Raw genomic sequence first — 27,290 nt, 5'->3', positions numbered from 1 at the left:
CGTAAGAGGGAAGTTCTCCCCCTCACCCCAACTGAGGAGCTGGGTCCAGGGAGGGGGTGCGGCTGCTCTGCCTAGGTAGGGCCGGGAAGGGCGGCGCCCAGTAAGACTTAGACGCGGAGGCGCGTGCCCGCTCGGACACAAGCGCGCGCAGCCCTTCCACCGTGGCACCCGCCTCTCTGCCGTAGCCATGGTTACCGGGTGGCCTGGAGGGGGAGGGGCCCTCCCGCGCCAGCAGCCCCTGTGCTGGCAGGACGCGTTTTGGAGAGGCTATAGCGTAACCCGTGCACCCCGCTTGGGGAACATGGGCGCGTGCCAGGGGTGTTCGCATGTGGGGAGCATTTTGCTTCGCTTTACAGCACCTGAAAAACGTAGGGGCGTGTGTGCATGGGGGCGGGGGGGGGGGTGGTCTGCAGTGGAGCTCGGAACCGAAGCCAGTTGAGGGCATAAAAAGGTGGGTGGGCGTGGTTCCCCCAGGGACGCCCCTCCCGTCCCCTGCCCTGCCCTGCCCACCTTTTCATGCTTGCTCCTCTAAAGCGCCAGGGTCTTGCCACCTGCTTTCCTCCAAGCCCCACCTTCAATTTAACTGAGTGACCTTGGGCGGATTTCCAGATTTCTGCCAAGTCCCCATTTGCTCATATGCCTCATAGGGTTTTGGTAAAGATTGTCATTTTGTAAAGCTGTTAGTACCTGCACCAGAGTGAATACTTTATCCCTGTGTCCAGAGGCCTCAGTTTTCTCAGTTGTTAATGGGTTGGAAATGACAGTGTAACATCCTCTTGAGAAATTTGCCGTGGTCATTAACCTGAGTGGTTCAGACTACTGTAGAGAGAGTTCTGGTGGTACTGGGGTGTGAGGGTGGCAAGGATGCCAGTCTTGCTGGCCCATAGGGAGCCAGTCACTTATAGGCATCTGGGAAATGCCCATTGTCTTTGATATGAATGTACTGAAGGCTCCCAGGTGGGAGAGGAGGTCAGGCCTGAGAGGTGGAAGTCCTCCTGTGAAACTCACTTCCCTCCTGGAGGGGCTAAGAAGCAGTCTTCACAGCGCTGCCTGGGAGCCCAGTTGGCACCAGGGACTGGCTTTTGGGTCCTGCTGTTCAATAGACAGCTCTTTACACTCACTGGTTTTAGGCTTTGGCGGTGGTGCCTGAGGGATGATCTGAGCCAAGGACGGAGCCATTTGAGGGCGTGATAATTGAAGGAGGAAAATTAATTGTCCTTAATTTGGCGTAGGTCCCAAAGACCTTCCCTGTGTCAAGAACTCAGAGTAGATTCCTGGGCCACAGGGCTTCTTCCATTCTTGGTCAGTACTTTGCACATAGGCGACAGAGGCTCTGACTGTGGCAGGACCTAGCCCCCTCCTCATCTTGCTCCCCCTTGGTTCATGCAGATAGGAGGAGTACGAGCTTGGAAGAACAAGGCTGCTGCCCGCAACCTTGAGCCTCCTCAGCTGCTGGAAGGGGGCGGGGATGGTGCCTAGGCCTCAGGTCTTGCTCTTGTCTCCCAAGTGGTGCCAGGCCAAAGGAAGCTGTGCGCCTGCAGTCCTTGTTTCTACCCTCCTAGTGTCTTGCTACTGTCGAGTGTGGTCCTTTTGAGAGTCAGGGCACTGTGGGATTGTACTTAGAGCAGAGGAGACCCAGGCTTCCCATTCAGAATTTGATAGAGCTGCAAACGAGGAAGGGTATAGCCAGTTCCTGGGCAAGGTGTGAAAGTCAGGGCCATGCTGGGATTTCTCCTGTCCCCCAGCCAGACACCCTTCTAGGACGTCCCTAGAAGTTACAGTTTTAATGGGCTTCCTCGATGTGGTGTGGCTCCTTCAGTTTCATCTCATGTCTGTGCCCCTTGTCGCTCCCCTTAGGTTGCCGGAATCGGCGGGCAGGGAAGCTGGCACTCCCGCCCTACCCTTTAGTTTTCCTCTTCCGAGGCTGAGTCTTCCTGGCATGGGCCCTGGCCTCAGCCAGTGTTCCTATGTACTAACCCTGTGCTGGGCGTGTGAAAGGGAAGGGCAGGGTGGTGCTGTCCTTCTCCTTACTACAAGGCCCAACTTTTTTGCCAAAAGGTAGACAAAGGGCACACATTCCCTGTGACCTCATTGGGTATGCCTAGAGCCAAGCTTGGGAGGAGGAGAAGACCTGCTGAGTTCTCCTCAAACGCCTGCTCCAATGGGAAGGACTGCTTAGCAGCCTAGAGTGCAAAAGGCAGCGCCAGGCTACAGCTCCAGTATCTGGGTGCCTCGGTGGCTCAGGCCTGGCTAATTATAACTAGTCATGGTCGTGAGTACAGGCTCTGTGTCAGGTACTCCCTAGCACCCTGGGTTCTTTTTCTGATGGAGTCTTCAAGGTGTCTCTACAAGGTGGACACCTAAACCCAGTAGACAGATCAAAAACAGTGTAGAGCGTGGCCGGCGGCGGTGGTGGTGTACGCCTGTAATCCCAGAGCTGGGGAGGCAGAGGCAGGTGGATCTCTGGGGGTTCAAGGCCAGCCTGGTCTACAGAGTGAGTCCAGGACAGGCAAGGCTACACAGAGAGAAACCCTGTCTCAAACAAAACAACAACAACAAACAAACATGCACAGCCCTGGAGGTGGCAGCTAGTGGTAGAGATGTCAGTGTCACATAGTCGATACAGGTCGAAGGGCTTGCCTTCCCAGCTCTTGGAGCTTCTGGAAGGTGGGGGTTGGGCAGCATAATTTTATTCGATGGCGACTGCTTCAGGAACCTATATGTGAAGTGGAAATGGGACGAATGTTAGAGATTTCCTGTGTGTGTCTCCACCTCTAGGAAAAGTTGGGAGGACAGACCATGGATTATTTTATTTTATTTGTGTGCTGTGTGTGTGTGTGCATGTCTTCTTAGCCTATACATGCTCAGACACGGTCCTTAGGTCTTATCGTGGTTCTCAGGGTCATGAAGGAGTGGGGAGGAAGGCCAAGGGTCAGAGCTGCAGTAAAGAAATGGTCAGAGGCAAGGCTACAGTTAGATCACTGATAGTGAGTTGCCCAGGGTCAGTGACATGGAGCAGTGAAGGGATATAGGCCAAGCAGGGTTATCAAGTGTGCTGACAAGGAAGCGGAGGCTGGACAAGCACAGCCCCTGCTGGGGTTGTGGTTGTTGATGCTTTGGGAGCTGTGTGTCCCTTGCCGCCCCCACCCCGTGTCCGGGTCTCTGTCCGTATAGCACTTTCTGCTGCAGCCAGCAGAACATTGATCTCTCCTCTTCCCAGTACCTAGAGCGGTAAGTGCTGACGTTTTCAGTCTGTGCGCCCCAGACTTGGAAAGTTCCCAGCAGGGGTGTGGTGGTGTGGGCCCTCTTGCAGCCCCTGCCCTACCAAAAGGGACCTAGGACTCCGGTTCCTCATTTGGCACAGGGCTGGTACTTAGAAGTCAGGGGTGGGAAAGAGAAGTATATTGTGAGTCCAGCTAACCTGGAATTCGGGAGAACCTACACAAAGAGGGCCTCAGAGGTTTGCAGGTCTTGATGCACATGTCACCCTTTGCTTGCAGAGGACCAGCTGCCATCTGGGTTCCCGACCATCGACATGGGACCTCAACTGAAGGTGGTGGAGAAGGGTCGCACGGCCACCATGCTGTGCGCAGCTGGTGGAAATCCAGACCCTGAGATCTCCTGGTTCAAAGACTTCCTTCCTGTGGATCCTACTTTAAGCAACGGCCGCATCAAGCAGCTGCGTTCAGGTGAGCTGAGGGCAGAGTTAAGGTGCCATGATTACCTCAGGGAAGACATCATCCAGCTTAGTTCAGTGAGGTGTCTAAGGAAGACTGAGCAGAGAGGGTGCAGTGGCAAGTACTGTCCTCACCCTTCTGGGATTGTCAGATGCCATACTTTGGGCCAGTCTTGCCCCTCCAAGCATGCATGGCATGCCAGCATGGCAGGCCTGAGGATGGTGCCCCTGGCATTTCACCTTCTACTTTTCCCACAGCCCAGCCTGCATCTCTGCTCCTCTAGGCAGCGACGTTTGCTGGGGAAGAAGCCAGTAATACTTGATTCATCGGGGCTTCAGATGGAGCCGGAAAGCCTGAAACTGGGGGGACTTGCCTCTGTCTTTTGGCCACCAGAGCCACCTGACTCCTATGGATGTCTCAGTTGAGCCACCTTGGAGCCCTGGGAACAGGGATGTCTTTGTGACCAAGAGGGAGGTGTCGCCCCATTGATCGATCTGCCTGTGAGGCTCCCGCCAAGAAAATTGATTCTGATTTTGTGGATGGAGTGGGTGGGAAAGGAGACTCAGAGTCATCTGGACTGCGTTCGTTCTACACCTGCTAGCAGCTCAGGATAGACCTGCAGACTTGGCTCCAAAAGTCCTGGTAGGCCTTCGGCAGTCTGCCCAGCTATAGCTTGAATTCCTCCTGCCCATCAGCTGTGATGTCAACATCAGGAAGGATGTGGCAGCTCCTCTTGAGGCTCTGCTGGCTTCAGAGACGCCCCCTACTCCCCCACCCCCACCCCAACAACTCTGTCAGGCCCACACCATTTTGGTACCCAGGGAGAAGAAGGAGTGTTGAGCCACCCAGCAGGGCAGGATTCCGGCCCCAGCCACGGCCGCCTGAGACAGCCCACGAAGTGTTAGCTCATTTAATTTAATTAAAACTCAACAAGATGGAGGCAGCTGTAGTGCAGTTAATTAAAACAGCCATAATCAAGGCAGAAAATGGTCCGGCAGCGTTGGTGGCTGCTGCCCAGCACAGTACAGAGGCCGGCATGGCTCGGCTCCCCTGCATTCGCTCGTGGGTGCCCCAGGCAGGTTTCCCCGTGCTGCCAGACGGTCCTCCCTGCAGGCCTGACTCCTCCCCGGAATGGCATTGACTGTCTGCGGCAGGCAGCAGTTCTGGGAAGGCCCGCTGTCTCCAGCATTTGTTCATCAAGTATTTATGTAGTGCTTGCTGTGTGCCAGACCCCATGCCACCCCTCCCCTGCCCAGCACTCCACTGGAAGCCGCTCGGGCCTCACCGTGGCCAACAGCCCTTCCTCCTTCTTGAACAAACCCCCCTGCCTTCCCTTGGGCTTGGTCCCCCTTGATTTGCCTCTGATTGCCCTGTTGCCCTCGCCTGAAGCGCTGGTTCCTCCGGCCCAGAGCCCTGCCAGCCTCACCCTTGCACTGACATAGCCTGTCCCGCGGCAGGCAACTCCGTCGCTCCTGGTACTTCAGTTGCCACCTCTGTAACTGCACCCATTCTGGTCAGCCCAGCCCAGACATTCTGTGTGAGCTCCAGGTCCCATGTTCAGTGCCTTCTGGGTGTCACCCAGTCCTGGACATGCAACAACTTCCTTTACAAACAGCCATATCCAGTTCCCAGTGAGCCTTTCTCCGTGAGTGGTGACTCCCCACCCCCAAACCTGAAAGAGACCCAGCACACCCAATAAGTAAGGAGCCATGCCCTCTTCATGTATCACCAAATGGATCTGAAACTGGTGCCTTCTCCTCACGTTGCCTCTGTCCTACAGCTGTTGCTACTGGCTGGTCGTTTTCCTCCTAGACCTTGAAAGCCAGTGCTGGACCCGGGCTTATAACCCTTGACCCTGCCTGCATGGTCAGATGCATGCTCCTGGTCAAGGCACCCTGTCCACATGGCCAGCTTTATCCCACCCTGTCCTATCAGCATATGCCCTCATTAGTTCTATGGCCTCAATTAAAATAACTTCACGTCTTGCAGAGTTAGCTGCTTTAAGGAAACAGTGACAGTTTGCTGCCTGCTTTATGGCAAAGCTCTGTTCCTGCCTCCTGCCTCTTCCCCACTTGCAAGGAACTGTGCTGGCCCACCCTTGCCCACTTGGCCCTCTGCTCACTTCAGCTTCCTCTCCTGGGAGCCTGCACGCATTTTCCTCCCTCAGGAGCTACCCTGCTTCCTGGTGTCACCATTGTCTCCAGCCCTGCTTACCTAGGCTGGATGTAGGAGGACAGATTTGCTTGGCAAGGTGCCCCCTCTCCCAATACCCTGTTCTCTCTTAAGTCCACACTGAAAAGTATTTTATTGACCTTTGGGACTTATCACTGAAGATGATATCTACTCCTTTGACCTTTCCTGCTACCAGGAAACTGTGACTTAAGGGTCATAGGCTAGAGAGGGTGTGTGTACCCAGGGCGTGGGGTGGAGCCATGTGGGGACATCCCTTCACAGAGTGGGTTCAGACTCCTACATACTTGCGTACTTTCAAGGACCCTTGTGGTTTTCACATCACCAACAGTTTAACAGAGTGCTTTTCTGCCCTTTATTACCATTGAGTCTCCTGCAGCCTTTCTGCAGCAAGACAGGCTATGATTATCGGGTCCACTTTCCACAGGTCAAAGGTCACATGTGGAGACTAGGGTCTAGAAGCTCTTCTGGGAGGTGACTTCCGAGTGCCTGGTGCCTGAGGAGGCGTTGCATCCAACCAGAGCACCACACCTTTGCTCTCCAGATCTCAGGTCCCTCTGGCAGTCCCCACAGTGCCTCCAGCATCTGTGACCTCAGCCATCACAAATCTGCATAATATGGCCCCAGAGCAAGGTCTGGCAATGTCCACTGGTTAGGTGCACGCTCTGCTTGAAGGGCTCTTCCTGCTGCAGCAGTGTGACCCGCTGCCACGGTACCCCTATGAAGTACTTGAGCTTGAGACCTGAGGCAAGCCCAAGAGGAAGGGTGAAGGAAGGATGGCCTGCTTGGCAGAGGCAGAGCCAGTGGTGTCAAGCGGAGATGGCGCCTCTGGCTGCAGGAGGAGGCATTTGGTCCCTCTGATGAGACGCTTGTAGCCCCCTCTCTGCTGCCTGGCCCAGCTCTGACGGGAAGGCCCCTCTACAGCACGCTGCTCTGCCTTTGCCTGGGTCTTCCAGAACGGTGCAGTCAGCGTGTGATTACGTTCTGATCTCACTGGCATGAGTCTCCTGGGGAAGCTGGCTCTTGGAGCCCCTCAGGCCAAAATACCTGACTAGTGAAACAGAAAAGGCAGATTCTCAGTTCAGCAGGAGAAAGAGCAGAAGCCGCAGGCTTGGGGCTTCAGTGCCAGGCTGTATACGCCAGGACCCCTGCCTAGCTCTGGCCTAGACCTCAGGAGGTCAGTGGTTGTCAACTTTCTGGTCTTGGTACCTTTAAGGTAGTTTTGTTGATCTGGATTATACCTACTGATGTTTATTGTAGTGGAGATTGAAGATTGAAGGCTTTAAATACTTAACTAATTCTTAATAATTTAAAAACAATTAAGTGCTAACATAAATAACATCCTAAAATTAAAAAAAAAAAAAAAAGATAATTAGCTAAAACAAAAAATGTTTAGTAAGAGAAACCTCATTGTTAATATGGAGTTCAGCTGTGGCTGTTCACTCCGCTGATGTATTACACATTGCGTACCCTTCAGGAAATGCCCCTGCACAGCCATGAACGAAAGCAACCAAATAAGGCCAATAACTCTTGCCCTATTTTTGAAACAGAGTCTTTATGGTACAGCCCTGGCTGGTGTGATCTCATTACAGAGTCCAGCCTGGCCTGGAGCCTGCCACAGTCATCCTGTCTCAGCCTCCCAAGTGCTAAGATCGCAGGGACACTCCACCACCCCCAGTCTTAGTATTGGTAGGAGCTACTAATTGTGGGTCTTGTTCTAGTGGACCTCCTAAAAGGTTCTCAGTGACCCTCCCCCAACCCGTAGACCTCTGGACCACACTCGGGGAATCTCTATGATAGCTCACTCCTCACTCACTTACACGGCTGCCCCAGCCACCGCCTTTGCCTTCGAGCCTCCACATCTGCCGGATGCCCATCGGGAAGGCTCTGGGTTAGATCCTGCTGCCTCACATAGAAGCCTCTTAATGTTTCCAGCCCTCCGCTTCCTTGTTTGTGTGTAGAGATGGGTATTTTTCCAAGTATGTGTTGCCAAGTTCAGGGAGACAGGAGCTGGTCTGTGGCCCTGGACACTTCCAGCCCACACGCCAAAGGAGCCAGAGGGTGAATAGACAGACATGGACCTGGTCTGCTTATAGGTTCCTGGCTCCAGTGGTTGAAGTGGGAGTCTTGGAGAGGCACCTTTAGAAGGCAAACCTGCTCGGCCTCATAATAGGCCTGGCTGTGGAAGGCAGCCTGTCCCTCCTGGCTGCTGACCTCAGGGCTCTGAGGCACCAGACATGAAAGGGGTGGGCACTGGCCCTTTGCCTCTTGCCAGACAGGCTGGGGTACTCTGCCTACTCTGTGCTAATAGGATCAGGTGGGTTTTATAGCTGCCAGCCACTGGGCTGTGAGCTGACTGAGTCCCACGCCCCACTCCTGGATGCCAGAGCCGCTCTGTGTTTGGGGATCCCTGATTTGTAGTAATCTTTGTGAGCTCTCCCCTTAACCCTGCCTGTTTAAATGCTGGTTTTCCTTTGGTAAATACTCTCCCTGGACTCTTACAAGTGGGATTTGGGGAGTTCTTAGGCTGGGTACCGCCTCTTTTCTTCCCCTTCCCCTCCCATCAATCTAACCAGCAAGGGTCACAGGAGCCCAGTCCTGCCTCCCTGATCCCTGTTAACACCTCCAGCTCTCTATGTCCTCAGAGCAGTGCCAATGACCCCCAGGGGACATGCTTCACCCACATCCAGCCTGGTGCTTGCTCACACACACTTGAGTCACCACACTGAGGCCTCAAGTTCTCCTTATAGTTAAGGCCTTTCCTAGCGTTTTGTTTTCTCTGGTTTGGCTTTGTGTGGCTTTCCTTCCTTTGTACTAATGTTTCTCTCTGATCTTATTTGCATTCAAATTACCTCGCCAGGTGGTTCACCAATCAGAGGTAAGAATGCTGTCCGTGCATTTTCGCCACACCACGCCACGCCACGCCACTACTGTCGCCGTTGGTCACCTCCACTCCATCCCGTCTAGTCTGTCACCTCCCCATACCCATCCCGACTTCTCCAGCCTCTTCATCTCCAGCCCCCACAGTACCACCAGCCACCACCACACCTCCACTCTGAGTCATTCCCTCCTGTGGATGCATCCATTACAAGTCTGCATTGTGGAGATACCAGCTGAGACCACCCAGGGTGGCTAACCCTCCTACCCACGCCTTCTGGGCTAGCCCCACGGAAGGGACCCATTTGGTGCCCATAGTGAAGCCTAGCCTGTCCTTAAGGCTGACATGGATGGAGACGCTTCCTGTGAGGCTGGGGGAGCATGACCCAGCCTTCCCTTTACCCTTGAGAACCTCCCTTTTCTTAGATTGCTACTTGACTTTTCCTTTAGTATTTTGGCCCTATGCTCAAATAAGAACATCCCTTGCATCTCATTTTAGATGGCAGCAAGGAAATAAACGAACCCCTGCATAACTAGGTCACCTGACCTGTCAGCTTGCAGCCCCCCCCCCCCCCCCCCCCGGCTACCTTCATGCAAAGGGGCGCTGCAACCTGTTGGTGAGAAAGCATAGATTCTGGACCCAAGAGAATCAGGACTCCAGATCAGGGATCAAGTCTGTCTCCTCTTCTTAGAATTGGAGCCAGGACCACCTCCCCTCGGGGCCGTGAGATGCACACGGGAACGGTGATGGAGGTAGACAGTTGGTCACGGACAGAGTGGTGTCTTTCTGGTTTTATCCCATCATTTTCTCCCCACGTCTGTCAATATCTGTGGGCACGTCTAGACTCTCAGTTCAAGGCTAAAGTGCTCAGGGCAGAAGTTGGGGCCTGGGGTGGTTGTGTCCTGTGGGATGTTATTTGTCACCCTGATGGCAGGACTCAGTTCCCCTGCCTTCTGTGCATCGCCCTGCACACTGACTTAGCATGTGCCGACCCGGCTTTCCCTGCTGCAGGGTCTGGGCGTCCATGCCAGATTTGGAGATGTCTTTGTGCAAATAAATAACTTAGGGTCCATACTGGGTCTTGTCCTATTTTGCTTTCTGTTGCGGTGATAAACACCATGACCAAAGACAATTTGGAGAAAAGAGAGTTTATTTGGCCAACATGTCCGATTACAGTCTGTCATTGAGGGTTGTCAGGGCAGGATCGAGCAGGAGCAGAGAGACAAACAGTGGAAGAAAGCTACTTACTGGTTTGCTCTCCATGGCTTGCTCAGCTTGCTTTTTAAAACGTAGTCCAGGACTACCTGCCCAGAGATGTTGCCGCTCTCAGTGAGGTGGGCCTTCCTACATCAACTGTTAACCAAGAAAATGTCCTATAGACGTGTCTACAGGCCAGTCTAATGGGGGCTCTTTCTCAGTTGAGGGTCCCTCTTCCCACATGATTGTAGCTTATGTGAGGTTCTTGGAAATGACTAAACAGCCTAGGTTTCCTGACACAGTTTGAGCTCTTGTCCCAGGGGACCTTCCTCCTTCCGTCAGCTGCAATCCCAGGCACTATTTCCTGTCCTCAGCTCGTGGCGCCAGCTACCTGTCTCCCCCAAACCTCTCTTGAATTGACCGTGGGCAGACTTCCCCCTAGCCAGGGCCCAGATCCTCACCTGCTTGAGTGAACATCTGCTGAAGTGGTGTCCATCCATTCCATGAACATGCCCCTCTAGCTGCTGGTCAGCGCTGTTCTTGCAGCCCCTGTGTACTTGGTTTGTGCTCTGATGCTGAGGCCAGGGCCACAGAGAGGCCAGCCCGCTTCCCGTCTGGGTTGGTGGCATCCCCTTTTGTACTCCCACCAGCCCCCAGCCTTCGGCCTTCTGGTGGTCTCAGCCCTTTCTGCTGCCCCGGGCGGAGATGGTGGGAGGGGAAAGAACTGGGCTTGAAGCTTGGGCCCATAGTGTCCCCCCTTGGGCCTGGGCTGTGAGGATGCAGCTTGAAATTCCCTCTGAGGCTCCTGTCCAGTCCAGTTAGGTGGGGCCTGGCAGGTTCTGTCTGTCCTGTGTGGGCGTGATTGTCAGTCAGCGTGGAGGAAGAAGCTCTTTAGAGTTGTTCCAGCTGTTAGTGCAGGAGGTGGTTTTCTGTCAGACTGTGTCCTGTGGGGGTTATTAGCTGTCCGTTGGACTGTCCTGTGTGGGTGTAATTGTCTGTCAAATTGTTCCAGGGAGGGGCATGGTGCTTTGCCCTGTGGGTTTCTCTGTCATAGATAGCTAGCCCAGTATGCTTTCACTAGCAGTTTTCAAGTGTTTATTACTTTGAGGGTGGGGGTGATCGATGCGAGTGATCCTCCACCTTGGGTTCACTCACTTGAGCTGACAGCACAGGTCCCAAATGCAAGCTTTATCCATCCTCTCAGGGTCGTTTCAACTACCCCCATCCCCAGTCTTGGCTCCTGTCTGTCCGTCTGTGGCCAGAGCAACCCCTCAGGGCACTGGCCCGAGTGGGAGCTGCAGTCTCCATTAGCCTTCTGAATTATGCAGAAGCCTTGGTGGGTCGAAGCACTTTAGCAGGACCAAGCTGAACAAAGTAGCTGGAATGGGTGGGGCTTGCAGGGTCCGGGCAGAGTGGGAGGAGGTGGTAGGAGTGCGGCCGAGGCTACTGGGCACCAGACCCCATGGTAAGCCCCTTCTGAGTAGGCGACAGTGGCTCAGGCTCTTATCTGATGAGGACATCACCTGTTCAGGAATTCCAGGCCTGTGGGTCTGTAGGCTTTAGGACAAGAGCACTGGTAAGTGTGGTTGTGGGTAAACAGGCCTTAGGACTCTCGGACAGTAGTGGGCACTCTGTGGGCAACTCCTGGGTTGAACAGGGTCTGGCCCATAGTAGGGGCATCTTGCTCCAAAGTACAAGTTCTTGATTCCTGATTATTAGAAAGAGCTTCCTGGAAGCCAATACAGGCCCTAGGCTGTGGCTCAAGTGAGCCACAGCAGCTGGGGCTACAGATGCTGTTGAGGCCACCATGCTCCAGGCCGTACTCATCATGGACCATGACTGACCTCTTCTCTTGTGTCCCCACAGGTGCCTTGCAGATAGAGAGCAGCGAGGAGTCTGACCAAGGCAAGTACGAGTGTGTGGCAACCAACTCGGCAGGCACACGCTACTCGGCCCCTGCGAACCTGTATGTGCGAGGTAAGAACTTGGCCATGCCTGGCTCTGCCGCCTTGGAGTCAAACTTCACTGCCAAGCATGCTGCCTGGAGGAGATCTTGGTGCAGACCCTGGAGGGGCTCTGCAAGCCTAGTTTTTCCTTCCCACTTCTCTCTGCAGCAGCACTAGCAGCCATCATCGCTGCAGCTCCCGCTGGGCAATCTACTAGCAGCCGCCACTACTTGCCTCCGTTCCCTTCAGGCCCTTGGGAAAGCAGACACTCCCTCTACCCTTTGCCCCTGGGAGCATTTGTATCTCTTGTAGGTCTTTGCTGCCTGGGCCCAGAGCCCTATGGGAGTCTGGAGCCTTCAGACCAGATATTGCTATTCTCTCTCTCTGTGTGTGTGTGTGTGTGTGTGTGTGTGTGTGTGTGTGTGTGTGTGTGTGTGTGTGTGTGTGTGTGTGTGTGTGTGTGTTTTGCACAGATGGGTGCATTTACGTGTGAATATGCATTCCTGACCTGACTTTTCTCCTACCTATTCCAGCGGGCTGGGCTCTAGGACTCTGGTTCTGAACTTCAGATATAGCAGGGCTCAGGGATGAACCAGATGGACCCTCCTGGGGCAGCCTGCTGTGTTCCATCACCAGCTCCACCCCTCTTGTTGTGGATAAGGCTGAGGTAGCTGTGAGTACCTTTGGGTGTGTTGCCTTGGGCATTCCTCATTTGGGCCAAAGGTATTGTATTCTATTTACAGTTAGGCCCACAGCTGAAAGGTCTGGAGACTGTTCTGGTGTGCCCAGCCTCTGTGAGTAGCCCAAGGGAATCAAAGTGGATTGCCTGTGTGCCCTCCCTGAGATCACATGAGATAGTCTAGAAAACATAGAGCCCAGGCCAGGCCATGGACGTCCTCTATCCACGCTGTTCCTTCACTTAGCTGTCCTACACAGATGGAAGCCCTTAAAGATTAAGTTGCCTGCCCCTGGCTAGGGACCACTGAAGGACAGAGGCCCAGCTTCCCTGCAGTAGTGACTCCATCATGAGGAACATGAAAGGTTCCTTACCTCTTTTTGAGGATGGTCTTACGTCTCTCCGCCTCATGGAGCCTGAGTGATGGCGGTGGCCTGCTTTACTCTCTGAGCAGTTTGGTAGACTTACTCAAGGCAGAGGAGCAAGCTGCCAGCTGCTTACAGAGGGCCAGCCATGCCCTAGGGCACAAGTTGGATCTGGCAAGGCTGCAGATGTCAGCCTGTTAGGGGACCAGTCCAACACATTGGAGCACTTTGTGTTGGGCTCCTTCTGGGAGCTGGGAAACCCCTGTCACTGCCCACGTTGTCAGGTGTCCTGTATAGCAGTGCAGTGAGGTGGCCCGCTGCCTGGCTTTAGGCATCAAGACAGAGGCCAGGGACCCAAAAGCTTCCTGAAGGCTGAGAGGAGCAGAAACATAGAGAACACAGACTTACATGTAGGCCGATCCAGGCTTAGTACCTTAACAAAGGCCCAGGACTCTGGAAAGTTCCCTCCGGGATGTAAGTAGCTGAAAAGACTGCAATGACCAGCCTCCTCCTGCCTCCTTTCACTTAGGCAGCCCCTGTCTGTGCATGACCATACCAGAGAGAGGAGAATCCGGGCAGAGGCTTCATAAACCCCAGGCCAGCTGTTTAGGTATAGTGTTATGGCCCCTTCCCAGGGTAGAGCTGCCAGAGGCCGGGACCAAAGCAGGAAAAGATCACCCAGATTCAAAAAGGAGGCCACGGGGCATCCTAGCTAGGCACCACAGCCTCTCCCGGTGGTAGGGCGGTGGTTATCTCTGGAAATGGGCTGAGGTGGCGCATAGACCAGGAGATCTTAACTACTTGAAGAAACATCCCTGCCTCAGAGTCCCCATGGTCCACACATGATAGGCTTGAGCATGACCCTCGCTGGTCTGCCTTGTCCCATCTTCTGGGGTAAGCTCCACTTGAAAGAGCTTTGGGAGGTGGGGGACATAGGGGTTCCTTTACCCTTGGCCCTCCCTGTCTAGAGTCTAACATAGCCAACCTCACCCTCCAGGTGCTGCCTTATGTCTAGAGCCCATATATATCTATGCCAGCCCTTTCTGTCTAGGATTTCTGACATAAGAAAATCCCTGTTAAAAAATAAAAACAAAACAACAAAAACAAAAACTGTGCAGTTATGGTTCATGCCTTTAATCCCAGCACTTGGGAGGCAGAGGCAGGTGGATCACTGTGAGTTTGAGGCCAGCCTGGTCTACAAAGTGAGTCCAAAGACAGCCAAGGTTACATAGAGCAACCCTGTCTCAAAAAAGAAAAAGGAAAAAAAAAAAAAAAAAGAAGAAGAAGAAGAAAAAAGAAAGAAAAGCTCCTTGGCCCTTGCCCATAGTGTTCCCAGTGTTCTTTTTGTACCTAGCAAAGCCCCATCTGCCCCAGGAGTACTCTGGGACAGCCTGTGTCGCGTTAGCCACTAGCTCTGTACTTAGACCTTTGCATGTGAGTAGATAGGCATGGAAGAGCCCTGCCCCGTCCTGGTTCCTATCTGCTGGCCTCTTGTCTCCCAACATGGTGCCTTCAAGTCTCCCTTCCATCGTGGCTCTCGTTACGACCCAGAGATAGAATCCCCAACTCTATTAGGGACTGACCCTCCTAATTCAGGCTGCTGTGGATTTTAACTCAGGGATTTCTCAACCTTAGCGCTTGACTGTTGACACTTCAGACTGGACACATCTCTGTTGAGGGCTATTGTCTGCATAGTAGGATATTTAGAAGCATTGTAGCCAGCCAGGTGCCAGTAACAACCCTTAGTCAGACCAGTCTAAAGAACCCCAAATCTCTCCAGACACTGGTGCCCAGAGGAAGTTTGGCCCTGCGGAGAACTCTGCGCAGGATTGCTGCCTCCTAAGGGCTTCTGTCTCCATCTCTAACTTTGTTCTGTGTCTATGGACTCATCTCCTCAGACTTAACCTCCCCACACTGTTCCTCTGTTCACCAAACTGTCAGGGCTCTCCCTTCCTCTGTGAAGCCCTGGGGCTGCTACGGCAGAAGGAGCAGTCCGCGTGCACATAAAGCTGCCGGCGTGCCGCCAGGTGCCCTGGAAGCACACGAGAGTCAGCTGTCTGGGTTTCTGTTGGGATAGCGCTGTGGGACACGCACCGTGCGTTTACATCTGCCTTTGTTCACAGTTGCCCTGCAATTCCGCCCACAGTCTAGCAGGCCCGGGCATGCTGAGCAGACCAGCCTCTTTCTCCACCACCATCTGATTCCCTCCCTAAGTGACTCACTTTCTCCTTCCATCCTCGGTGTCTCTCCCCTGCAGCTCCCAGGCATACAGCTGCCAGGGCCGAGGCAGAACCCCGCCCTTGGCAAAGCCTGGCCTACCTGTACTAGGACTATCACCCTCCCCGTTCTCTTCAGAGACCTGGCACCTGAGCCTCTGCTGTCTAAAATGAGGGTGTTACCTCCTGGCTTTTCTTTCCACCAGGCATCTAGACGTGCTCCCCACACTCGTGTCTTACAGCATGGGGCTTCCTCGTGGTGGTGGGGCTGAGGTGGCTTGTGTGCCTCGGTGGGTTTGTGACCTGGGTGGGCCCTGACCCTAGAGCCCACTGTACCGGGTCTGTCTGACCTGTGAGGGTGTGTGAGGCTTGTAGACTGGCCCATGCCCCACTTATACCCCTACCAGTTCTCCCTTCGTCGTCCCTGGCACCCGCTGGTGGGCCCCAGCCCTGTCCACTGTGTCCCTCCATGAGTCCTGAGTCTTTTGTGAGCGGCGTGGTCCGTGTGCACATGTGTGCGAGGGGCACAGGAGTCTTGTCTTGTCTCTGTGCTGTGTGGGCAGATGAAGGTTGGCCTGTTTTTACTCTCTCTGTGTTTCTCCTTGTCTTTTTTTATTCCCTCCTCATCCTCATCGCACTCTGCCATCAACCCAAACTCTCATCTCTCAGATCAGCGAGAAGGTTGGTCTTTTTCACTTCTTATCCATCTCCAGTCCGCCCACCGACTGTGCCCGTCAGTTGGGACCAGCGGGCTTGGTCAGCTCCCTCAGGCTCGCTCCAGCCGCGCCTGCCCGCCAGTTGGCCTCTGCTCATCACTGTTTGGGCTGGCTGGCAGGCAGGACCAGGGATGGGTGGGCAGGCCTTCTGCCCTGCATGCTCCTGCTGCTTGACTCCTTCATGTACTGTGTGTCTGCATGTCCCCTTAGCCGGGCTCCGCTGCTGGAGTGGCCACACACGCATGGTGCACGGCATAACACCGCACCCCTTTTTTTTTGCACCTGGGACAGGCCAGCTGTCTGTTACAGGTAGAGTTCGAGCACAGGAATGGTTGTGGGATCTGTGGTCAGAGGGACTGTAAAGGCTGAAGCGCTTGGCATGTACAGGGGCTCGGGGAAGCTGCTATAGTCTCCCCACCCTTATGTAGGCCAAGCTTGCCTAAGAGAAGCCAGAGCCAATAGAAAGAGGCTCATTTAGGAGCTGTCCCCTTGAGATCTTGCAGTACACGACACAGTCCTGCAGTGTCTGCCCTGTCCTTGAGGCCCACAGAGTCTTACCAGTGCTTGGTGAAGCAGATCGGCCATCCTTAGACTTCAGACCAGCCTTGGTCCGCCTCTCAAAGACCCTGATGACTGTGATTCAAAGCAAGTGGCATCATTTTGGTACTTTGAGCAAGTGTCCCATCACTATATCATTTCTGTCCCCTGCCAGGTTCAAACCAAGGTCATTCCTCCAGCCTAGACCCCTCTGCCTGCATTTCCAAGGCAGCCTCTGTACCTTTCCAAAGGTAGAGTGTATGTGGCTTGCTAGCCAGCTCACAGCCCTCAGCCCCATGCTGGGCAGTGCCACTGGGCATCCTGATCCAGCATGCTCATACCTGAAGTGACTGAATCATCAACTATAATTGGCTGGGGCCTTGAGTCCAGTCCAGCTCAGCCTTAGATTGGGCAGGGCTTCTTGATACTCCCTGGATCCCCTTGGAGCTAGGCCTCTGCTTCCCAGCACTGGGCCAGCAAGGGTGGGGGTCCTTATTATCCCAGGGTTAGTAGCTCTGCTGGCCACTGGGCTTTAGGGATCCAAGGAAGAAACATAGCACAGACCCAAGCTGCCAGGTGCCCTCTGCATCTTGCTCCTCTGTGGTTTTGAGTTTATTCCAGGAGGACAAGGGAGCCTGTCAGGAGGAGGGCTGCAGCCTGGGCTCAGATAGCAGCATTAGCCTCCATCCGTATGCACTCCTGAGCTCTGGGGCATTTTGGTTACACCATTTCGCTGACCGGGCGGATCTGCGAGGGCGGTCAGAAAACAGTCATCAGCAGACATCCCAGTCCGCAGCCACTCCCCCCACACCCCTTCACCCACCTTCTACATTCTTTGTCCTCCCCCCCCCAACCCTGTGGTCCCACCAAAAATAAGCGCATACACAAATATTTAACAGGAAGGAGAAATGAGTTTCTAAATATTCCGGGGGGATTTGCCGGGCTGGTAATTTGTTTGGTGCTGATAATTGCATCTTACATTTTTCTAGCTTTACTTAAAACTGTGTGCCGGGTGTGCCAGCATTTAATTACTGCTCTGCGGCAGCCACAAGGTTATTTATTAAAGAGTTATTTTATCTTGATACAGTGGATCCTGCCCCTTATCCCCTCCTTAATGTTGTGTTATTTTCATCAGAGAAATTTCCGCAAGTGAATGCAGATTGCGGGGCTACCTCCCCCTGCGATTAGGCTGTCACTCCACTGAATGCTGATGCCTCTGGGCGCCGCACCGCCCTATTATAGGGGGTTGTCAGCGCAAATAATTAGACTTAAAAGTTACAGCTGAAATATAATCCAGAAATGGCAGGGCCCTGTTTTGGAAATTGTCCATAAAATGTCAGCACTAAGGATGCACAGGGAACGGTAATAGACCGGCATTGTTGGAGCCTGAGATTAGACCCTAAGTGCATTTTTCCCAGCTCCAGTTTTTCCTTCCCTGCTGTTGCTTCTGTCAATAGACCGAGTCCAGGGTGAGTCCTGTTCCCTTTGGAGGCCTTGTGCTTGTAGCAGCAGGGGGAGGGCGGTGCAGATGCTGTGTCAGGGCATCAACTATTTCCAGCTGTTGGTACAGGGGTAGCTAGCTGTCCAGCCAGCTGTAGGGCACAGAGCCTCACTGGGATGTGGGGCACTCTGCTGCCCCTTACCCCCACACTGTTCTCTGTGAGTGTGATGACCTGAGCTCCGGGAAACTGCCTTCTTGGAATCTTTGCACATGGCTGCAACCTAGTGACCTTACATAGGAAGGAAGTTGTCAGTGGCACACCTGGGGCCTCTGGCTCAGTCCCTTTCCTAGTGCTGGGGCCTGATACTGACCTCACATTTGTCTGCAGCCCCTAGAGTTCTCCCTATCGCTTATATCTTTGAGGGAAAATAAAAGCCCTTCTTAGTATCTTTTCCCATAGGGCCTCAGTTTCCTGACAGTGGCTAGAGGTGGAGGCTTTCAAAGGAGTGGCCCAAAGCATTAGCCTGGCCTCCCAGGCTGATCCATGAGGTCTCTGCGGGGTCTGAAAACACAGTTTGCCAGGGACTGACTATCCTGGGGTAAATGTTGGTACATGTTTAGGTATGGTCCCCAGGGTTATTCCTCCTGCAGCAGCGCTGGACTCTGACACTCAGTGGCCCCTTCTTCTGTTAGAGCTCCACCATTAGCTAGAGCCATCTGGCCTTGACCTTTCCCCTGGCGTAAATGTCAAAGTCCCATCTGGAGCTCCGTCTTATGCCAGCCCTAAAGCTCTTCCCATAGCCTCCTGGGGTATCCTTCGGCCCTGTCAACCATGGCTTTCAAAGATGTGAGCTTTTGCCACACAGACCTAATCTTACTGTGCTTGTAAAGGCAGATGCTCAAGAGTGGCTTCCCACTGGACGTGATGCGCACACCTTTAATCCCAGCACGCAGGAGGCAGAGGCAGGTGGATCTCTGTGAGTTTGAGGCCAGCCTGGTCTACAGAGTGAGCTCTAAGACAGCCAGGGCCACACAGAAAAACTCTATCATGAAAAACAAAACAAAGAAACAAGACACATGATAAAGGGGCTGGAGAGATGGCTTGGGGGAGTAGGGAGGGGGTTAAGCACCAGCTCTTGAAGAGGAGCAGGCTCAGTTCCCAGCACCCACCTGGTGGCTTACAACCATCTGTAGCTGCAGTTACAGAGTCTCCGACACCATCTTCTGGCCTCCATGGGCTCCAGCATACATGTGCTACACATATGCTTGTGCAGGCTTACACGCACATACACATAATATAAAAATAAAAATTCTGGGCTGGAGAGATGGCTCAGTGGTTAAGAGCGCCGCCTGCTCTTCCAGAGGTCCTCAGTTCAATTCCCAGCAACCACATAGTGGCTCACAACCATCTATAATGTGATCTGATGCCCTCTTCTGGCCTATAGGTGTACATGCAGGCAGAGTACTGTATACATAATAATGAATAAATAAATCTTTAAAAAATAAAATAAAATAAAATAATAATAAAAAATAAAAATTTTTAGGGCTAGAAAGTTGGCTCAGTGGTGAAGAGCACTTGTTCTTGCAATGGACCCAGGTTCAGTTCTCCGTTACCCACATGGGAGCTCACCACTTCCTTCTGCATCATATGTGCATGTAAGTGCAAAACACCCGTACACCCAAAATAATCATTAAATAAATAAACAATAAAATATATTTTTGCTGGGCAGTGGTGGTGTACGCCTTTAATTCCATAACTTGGGAGCCAGAGGCAGATGGATTTCTGAGTTTGGAGACAGCCTGGTCTACAGAGCAGGTTCCAGGGTAGCCAGGACTACACAGAGATAGATAGAGACACAGACAGACCAGACAGATAAACAGACACAGCTAGATAAATAAATACACACATACATACATACATACATACATACATACATACATACATACATAGTTTAAAAGAGGCTGATGATAGAAGCCCACTTAACCATAGTATAAGCAAAACAGTCTGTTATGTTGTGGAACTGGGAAGTATGGAAGTAGATTTGATGGGGCAGGCGTGGAGCCAGGTCTTTAGTGTGGCTAGGTCGTTGTTTGTCATTACCTCTTACTGTTGCTCCCTTGTCCTGGAGTGGGTCTTCCAAGCTTCAGCTGCCCCTGAAAAGTGTGTTACTGCTCTCATGTCATGCAAACAGCCAAAGGTTGTTTCTTATTAGCCAGATCTAGACCACACACTTTGTGTGCCAAGCATGGAGAGATAGCTCCCCTAGAGAAAATGAAAATGGAATTGGAAATGTTGCTCAGTGGTAGAGTACAAAACCTGAATTCAACCCAGCACTCTGATGGGGCGGGGGGCGGGGAGAATGAAGATGCTGCCTCTGCCTGAAGGCAGGACTCTGGATGTGTACAATACACTCCTAATAAATACCTGACATGAGTGTGGCGGAACAGACCAGGTGTGCTAGCCTTTCGCTGTGGCTCACGTGGGGCTCCCAGTATAGTGATTCCACCGGTGGGACTTGGTGAAACCGACATACAAAGTGTGGAAGCAGGTTCTACCCAAGGTCTTATAGGCTGGCCCTGGAGTGTCGGGAGCCACGCAGAAACGTGTTGGTTGGGAGAATGCCAGTTGTCTGTGGAGAGTGTGGGAGTGGAGTACAATGAGGGACAGCCAGCATGGAGCTACTCGAGTGACCATAGAGGGAGTGGTAGTAGTTTAGATGTTCCTAGTGGCAGTTACCTATGTGTGTGGCCTTTGACAATGCAATACCAGCTAGCTCTGCAGCCTGGGAACTTTTACTAAATGTCTCAGCGCTGAGCTTCAGTTTGACCCCTGTGAACTGAGGTGACATTGGACCTGGTGGTTTTTCTGGAGCTTCCACCTCTGCTTCTGTGACCTGCTGCTGTGTGAGATGCTTCTCATGTGGGACCATGGGTCTTCTGCATGTCTGGGCTCCCCAGCAAGAGTCCTCAGAGACCCACCCGTGCTCTTGTCGTGTGCCCTTAGGTCACTTAGGCTTGCTGCCTGTCCTCCCTGACCCTTTGTGTAAGGGTGACTACGTAGGGTATCTATGGGCCTCTGCCAGCAGCTGCATGGCCTGTCTGCATGCCAAGCATGCCTATGTGTGGCTAGGTCTTGTTCACCTTACCCTCTCTGCATGCTCTGAATGTCCCTGCCAAGCTTGCAACTTCAGGTTGGTTCCAGGCTGTACCCTGGACTGAGAAGCCCAGGACAGCTTCTGGCCAGGGGAGTCCAAGGCTGGGGGTCGTGGCCAGGCACAGCCACCCTCCTCCTTGGGACCTTTACTCACTGGTGCACATCATGTTATTGCCATCATCATGCCCATCCTGCCCGCGGACCACGTCCCTGGCCCGCCCAACCCCTTGTCCCTGGACTAGCCCTCCTAAGAGGCCATCCACGTTGTGGGTCCCAGCCTGACCTATGCACAGCCGTGGCCCAGCAGATAGTTGTGCCATTTCCTCTTCTCTCCTGGGGCCATGGCCTAAGAGATGGAGGCACGGACTCCAGAGAAGGTGGCTGTGTTGTTACTGAGGTGACTGATCCTTTGCCCTGCCCCAGCCATGCTCGGAGGACCTGGATTTCTTTCTTTGGTGTCTCACCTGGTCCCTCTGGAGACACCGGAGGAAAGGAGTCAGGAACAAGCAAGAGTGGTCACTGGCAGACCACCTGGACTGTGGCCCTAATCAGGCCTGGCTCTTGCACTAAGTCCTATGTGACCTTGGTTAAACGTCCAGTGCCGTAAGATGGGAGCTTGGTTGTGCAAATTCTCATCAAGAGGCGTTCCAGATGGTCCCTGAGCACAGGGACTATTTCTAGTCCCAGTGAGGTGGGAAGTGGTGAGCCAGGCCCTGGGGACGCCACTCCTCCAGTCTCTGAGCATGGGCTTGCCTCTGAGAGAGGCTTCTTTGATGAAGGGCCCCTGCCCTTCTGCTCACCCTTGTGTCCTGCCCAGCCTGTGAGTGCCTCTCTCCCTCCTCCCACAGTGCGCCGCGTGGCTCCTCGTTTCTCCATCCCTCCCATCAGCCAGGAGGTGATGCCAGGTGGCAGCGTGAATCTGACGTGTGTGGCAGTGGGCGCGCCCATGCCGTATGTGAAGTGGATGTTGGGTGCTGAAGAGCTCACCAAAGAGGATGAGATGCCGGTTGGCCGCAATGTCCTGGAGCTCAGCAATGTCGTGCGATCTGCCAACTACACCTGTGTGGCCATCTCTTCATTAGGCATGATAGAGGCCACAGCCCAGGTCACAGTAAAAGGTAAGTGCGCTGGGTGCCTCAGCCAGCCGATGTCCTCCTCTGTTTGGGGGGCTTTAGATCCTCAGGCCTGGGGCAGGTAAATGGGTGCTGGCTGATAGGAGAGCAGGCAGAGCCGAAGGATCGTCACCGTCGCCTCTGGGCAGGTCCTTATAAGGACCACGGATTCTGTATTTGTCCTCTCACTGAGAATAGCTAGCTGGTACTGGGTTTCCAGGTGCCAGGCATCGTGCCAGGCAATAGTTGACTTTGCTTCTTAGGGAGGTCATAGGGCAGATGCTCTTATTATCCCTGTTTTACAAGCGAGTGATTCAAATAGATCTTCTGCCCAGGCTCACGCTGAAGTAAACAGCAGAGCAGAGACTCGGCCTTGGTGGTCTGAGCTCACAACCCTCTCCCTGCAACAGCTCCTTGCCCTGAACAGCCTCCCAGTGAGAAGGGTGTGTTGGTAGCCAGGGCAGAGGGAGGGTTCTCTGCCAAGACCTCTGGGGACAGGCAAATATAACAGTAATATTTATGATTTTTAAAAATTAATTTTTAAAGATTTATTCAGTTTACTTTATTTGTGAATGTTTTGCCTACATGTGTGTATGCGTGTGCTTTAGGGCCTGTGGTGGCCAGAAGAGAACATCAGGTCACCCGGAAGTGGAGTGAACAGATGTTTGTGAGCCATCGTGTGGGTGCTGAGAATTGAACAATTGAACAAGAGTTCTTAACCACTGAGCCATCTCTCCAGCCCAACATATAAACTGTTGTTTTTGGTTTGGGGTGTTTTGTTTTGTTTTGTTTTGTTTTTTATTGAGACAAGGTCTTGTATGTTATCTTGGAATTCACTATGTAGACCATGCTGGCCTCAAACTCACAGAGATCTCCTGAGTGTCGAGATTAAAGGCTTGTGCCACCATGCCTGGCCAAATATCTAGTATTTAAGTGTCAGACTCTACCATCCATTCTTGTCTGTCTTTGACCCATCCCTTACTCTGAAATTTGAGTGGGTTTTTGTTCATTTGTCTTTTCAGGGGGTCTGGGGTGTGTTGGCGCCAACTCTGTTGCTCTGGAGAACTGTTATAGACCAGGCTGGCCTTGAACTCTCAGAGATCCCTGTGCCTCAGTCTCCCAAGTACTGGGATTAAAGATGTGTTCACTTAACTTGGCTGGGTTTTTTGGGTTTTGTCTTATTTTTATTTTTATTTTTAGATTCAAACTAAGAACTGGGACACAGCTAAATTGGTAGAGCACTTACCATGTTTGAGGCCCCAGATCCAATCCCTAGTACTGCAAAAAGCAAAGCAGGATGTAAGCCAGGATCATGTCACTCCACCTGGTCCACCTTGGGTGCTAGGTTCCTTGGGATAGTGCCCAGGACCTCACACTCCCCTGAGAGCAACACTGCTGGCCGTATGCTCTGTCCTTGCATGAAAGCAGCGGTAGCTTTCAGGAGCTCACGATGAGTCACCCAGGAACATCAGCTGGCCCCCCACCCTTAGTACCTGCCAGCACACAGATGTATACTGCTCAAGTCCCCTCACTTGCTCCCTGTCCGCTGTCATGGTCAGGGGCTCATCCTCTGCCTTCAGGCCTCAGCACTGTTTGTCTTCTCCTGTTCACCCCATCCAAGGAGAAGCCGTGGCTTTTTTTCTTACTGTCCTTATACACGGTCACCATGAACTCATTTGTTGATTATTTCCCCAAAGTATAAATTCCAGAAAGCAAGGATGTGACCTCGAGCCGTTGTGGCACGGAAGTGGTGCCTGGTACTTAGTGGTCAGTCCTCGTGGAGCAAGCATGGGCCTGGGATTTTGCCAGCTTCATGGCTCTTTCTGAACTCTTAAGGCCAATTCCCTGGGAGATAATTGCACATGTGTGTGCTCACACACTGTTAACAGACTTGGTACAGGTGAGTGTAAGTGAGCAACAGGCAGGTCTCAGCTGGGCGTGGTGACACACGCCTTTAATCCCAGCACTCGGGAGGCAGAGGTAGGTGGATCTCTGAATTCGAGGCCAGCTAGCGAGTCCAGGACAGCCAGGGCTGTTACACAGAGAAATCCTGTCTTGAAACACCCCCACCCCCACCCCTACCCCCGCCAAAAACAAAAACAAAACCAAAAAAAACCAACCAGGTCTCTGCCTAGTCTAGGTGTGTGGACTGTGTGGGACCGGGTCTGTTGTGGGTGAAGCGCATGTGCTAATGTGATGATGAGTCAATGTAGGATGGTCCCAAGGGTAATGTGGTATGTACTGAAGGGCTCAAGGCTCTTGGGACCACCAATAGACCTGCTGCAGTGACTCAGTCCCAGTAGCTGCCTTTTCTTAAGGTGGGTCTCGGGTGTCAACCACTCTCAGGTGGCCATACTTCGTGTTTGGATGATGCCTTGGCTTGTCCTCAGGGTCACCATATACAACCATTCTTTCTCCTCAGCTCTGCCAAAGCCTCCTATTGATCTTGTAGTGACAGAGACAACCGCCACCAGTGTTACCCTGACATGGGACTCTGGAAATACCGAGCCTGTGTCCTTCTATGGCATCCAGTATCGCGCAGCTGGCACAGACAGCCCCTTCCAGGAAGTGGATGGTGTGGCCAGCACCCGATACAGTATTGGTGGCCTCAGTCCTTTTTCGGAATATGCCTTCCGTGTGTTGGCTGTTAACAGCATTGGGCGAGGGCCACCCAGTGAGGCAGTGCGTGCACGCACGGGTGAGCAGGCACCCTCCAGCCCTCCACGCCGTGTGCAGGCCCGGATGCTGAGCGCCAGCACTATGCTGGTGCAGTGGGAACCACCTGAAGAGCCCAACGGCCTGGTACGGGGATACCGCGTCTATTACACTCCAGACTCTCGACGCCCTTTGAGCGCCTGGCATAAGCACAACACTGACGCAGGACTTCTTACCACCGTGGGCAGCCTGCTACCTGGCATCACCTACAGCCTTCGTGTGCTTGCCTTCACTGCCGTGGGCGATGGCCCACCCAGCCCCACCATCCAAGTCAAGACGCAGCAGGGAGGTAGGTAGGGGCTGCGTTCCGGCTGGACAGCTGACAACAGAGGCTCGGGCACAGTCCCTCCTGTTTCCTCAGGCTATGAAACCTGGAGCATGGGGAGGGCGAGGGTGCCGCACTGCACAGATGTGTGCTCACCGGGGATGCAGGCCAAGCTAGTGAGAGCTTGGCACCCTCTCACTGGGCCCTTGAAGCTGACGGTGCGTGGGGTGGGCATTGCAGTACCTGCACAGCCTGCAGACTTCCAGGCCACAGCTGAGTCGGACAGCAGGATCCAGCTCTCGTGGCTGCTGCCTCCGCAGGAGCGGATCGTCAAGTATGAGCTGGTGTACTGGGCAGCAGAGGATGAAGGCCAGCAGGTGAGCATGAGGCTGGGAAGGGTGGATGGAGGCTATTCCCCGGTTCCCGGTGGTATGTGATGGGTACGCCTAAGACAGGCTACAGGCCCTGGGTTTCTCCTGCAGCTTTGTGGTTCTGTAGTCTGCACCACTCCTATGCTAAAGGCAAAGCTTCTAAGGCCTACCTTTGTTCTCTTGGGTTCGTGGCCCATGTGATATTGTCCTCACCCTGAAGTTTCCCTTGGGGCCATAGATTCCCTGATGGCCTTTGTGATCTTTGAGTTGGCATGAGTCAAACCATGCATTTTTTTGTGAGGGAGGCCTGTGTGACTGTGGGGCGGGGCCTATCACAGAACCACAGTGGGTCCTCTGCCAGCTGCTAGCAGCCCATGTGGGGAATAACCTCTGAGCGGCCTTTGAGATCTGAGCAGTCAGTAAGTGCTCTCTGCTCTTCCAGCACAAGGTGACCTTCGACCCCGCCTCCTCCTACACTCTAGAGGACCTGAAGGCTGACACACTGTACCACTTCCAGCTGGCGGCCCGCTCAGATGTGGGGGTGGGCGTCTTCACTCCCACCATAGAGGCCCGTACAGCACAGTCCAGTAAGTGTCCGCTAAGGCCACACTTGTCACATCTGGGTTGGGACACCACACACGGCCATACACCCTTCCCCTTTAAGCAGGTGGGTGGTCAGTATGGACTCTTGCTGAGTCCAGTATTGGACTCCAGTCTGGGCTCTTGAGTTTGGACCCCAAGAAAGGGACAGGTAAGTGCCCAGCTAGTCTGTGTCCGGGCAGCGGTTGCCTTCTCTGTCCCCTGCCCAGCCTTCTGACCCTCTCTTACCCCGGTGACCCTTACACCCCACACAGGTAAGTTGTATGTGACTGTGACTCATCTTTATCCTCTAGCCCTCCCCTTCCATCCATAGATCATGGCGCTGATTTGGTGGCCTGCCATGTTTCGGACATGCCTCGGTGCCTGTCTCCCTCCCCATGGTCCCACATCTCATCACCCACATCCCCTTCTTCATACCCCACCATGATGATTCCTTGGGAGCTACGTACTCTCTCTGAGGCCTGTGAGCTCAGGGACAGGTCCATGAGAATGTGGCTGTGTGTGGGACCACTTGGCTTATATGACAACATGACTATTGGTAGAACCACCGGGAGTTCGTGTGAACACCTGGCCTGTAGCACCTAAGTATGTCAGGGTATCCTGGGTATGACCGTGTGTGTCTGAGTCTGTAGCTCTCTAGCTCTGCAGAGGAAAGTGGTGGGTTATGAAAGTGTGAGTGCAGCCTGGTGTAGTACTAGAAAGCCCATCTGTGATAGGTGTGCCACTATCTTCAAGGTTGCCTACTTGATAAGATGGTCATGGATGTGACTGGCAGGGTCAGTTAAGTCTGTGTGACGTGAGACTGTGTGCACAACGACTGCCTGACTATAGTCATAAATTTATTCTAGAAGCATCAGCAAGTGTTCTTGCTGGGGACCAGACCCGACATGCTCTAGGTCTGGCAGTATGGCGGAAGGCAAGGCCTCTATCCGTAGGGCCTCTGCAGTGGACTGAGGCGTATAGTGTGCCTGTAATTACCCAAATGAGCTTTTAATTAAACTTGTGCAGAGTGAGATGGGAAAGTGAAGAGATGGCAGTACAGGAAACACTATTGGTCAGAGGTCAAAGAGCTAGAACACTTCACCTAGGCTGAAGCAAGCGTGGAAACTGACGAGGTAAAAGGAACAGGGAACATGGTGGCTCTAGACAGAGACTCTGTGGACTGTTGTTCCCAGAGCAGCCATCCAAGCTATAGCAGACAGGGCTAAAGATAAGGGATAGCTCTGCCAGCCCT

The 27,290-nt window shown here is 53.3% G+C and overlaps 1 protein-coding gene across 12 annotated transcripts in view; it reads left to right on the top strand.

Annotated features, from left to right (window-relative positions):
* The window catches only part of Ptprf (protein tyrosine phosphatase receptor type F), an 82,863-nt gene that overhangs the window by 30,846 nt on the left and 24,727 nt on the right, over positions 1-27,290 (top strand). For 7 of the 12 annotated variants that reach the window (XM_051171918.1, XM_051171917.1, XM_051171916.1 and 4 more), the window contains exons 6-11: positions 3,501-3,689; positions 11,809-11,919; positions 21,842-22,111; positions 24,528-25,109; positions 25,326-25,462; positions 25,899-26,043. In XM_051171918.1, coding sequence (XP_051027875.1) covers positions 3,501-3,689; positions 11,809-11,919; positions 21,842-22,111; positions 24,528-25,109; positions 25,326-25,462; positions 25,899-26,043 — 1,434 coding nt within the window. Of the gene's footprint in view, positions 1-3,500; positions 3,690-8,727; positions 8,746-11,808; positions 11,920-21,841; positions 22,112-24,527; positions 25,110-25,325; positions 25,463-25,898; positions 26,044-27,290 lie in introns of all 12 variants that reach the window. The other 5 variants (XM_051171915.1, XM_051171908.1, XM_051171909.1 and 2 more) reach the window with 1 other exon arrangement.

This window comes from Acomys russatus, chromosome 29 (genome assembly GCF_903995435.1).
Source record: "Acomys russatus chromosome 29, mAcoRus1.1, whole genome shotgun sequence".
In the NCBI taxonomy this organism is placed as follows: domain Eukaryota; kingdom Metazoa; phylum Chordata; class Mammalia; order Rodentia; family Muridae; genus Acomys; species Acomys russatus.
The sequence above is the reverse complement of the archived record's forward strand: the minus strand, read 5'-3'. Positions and strand labels throughout refer to the sequence as shown.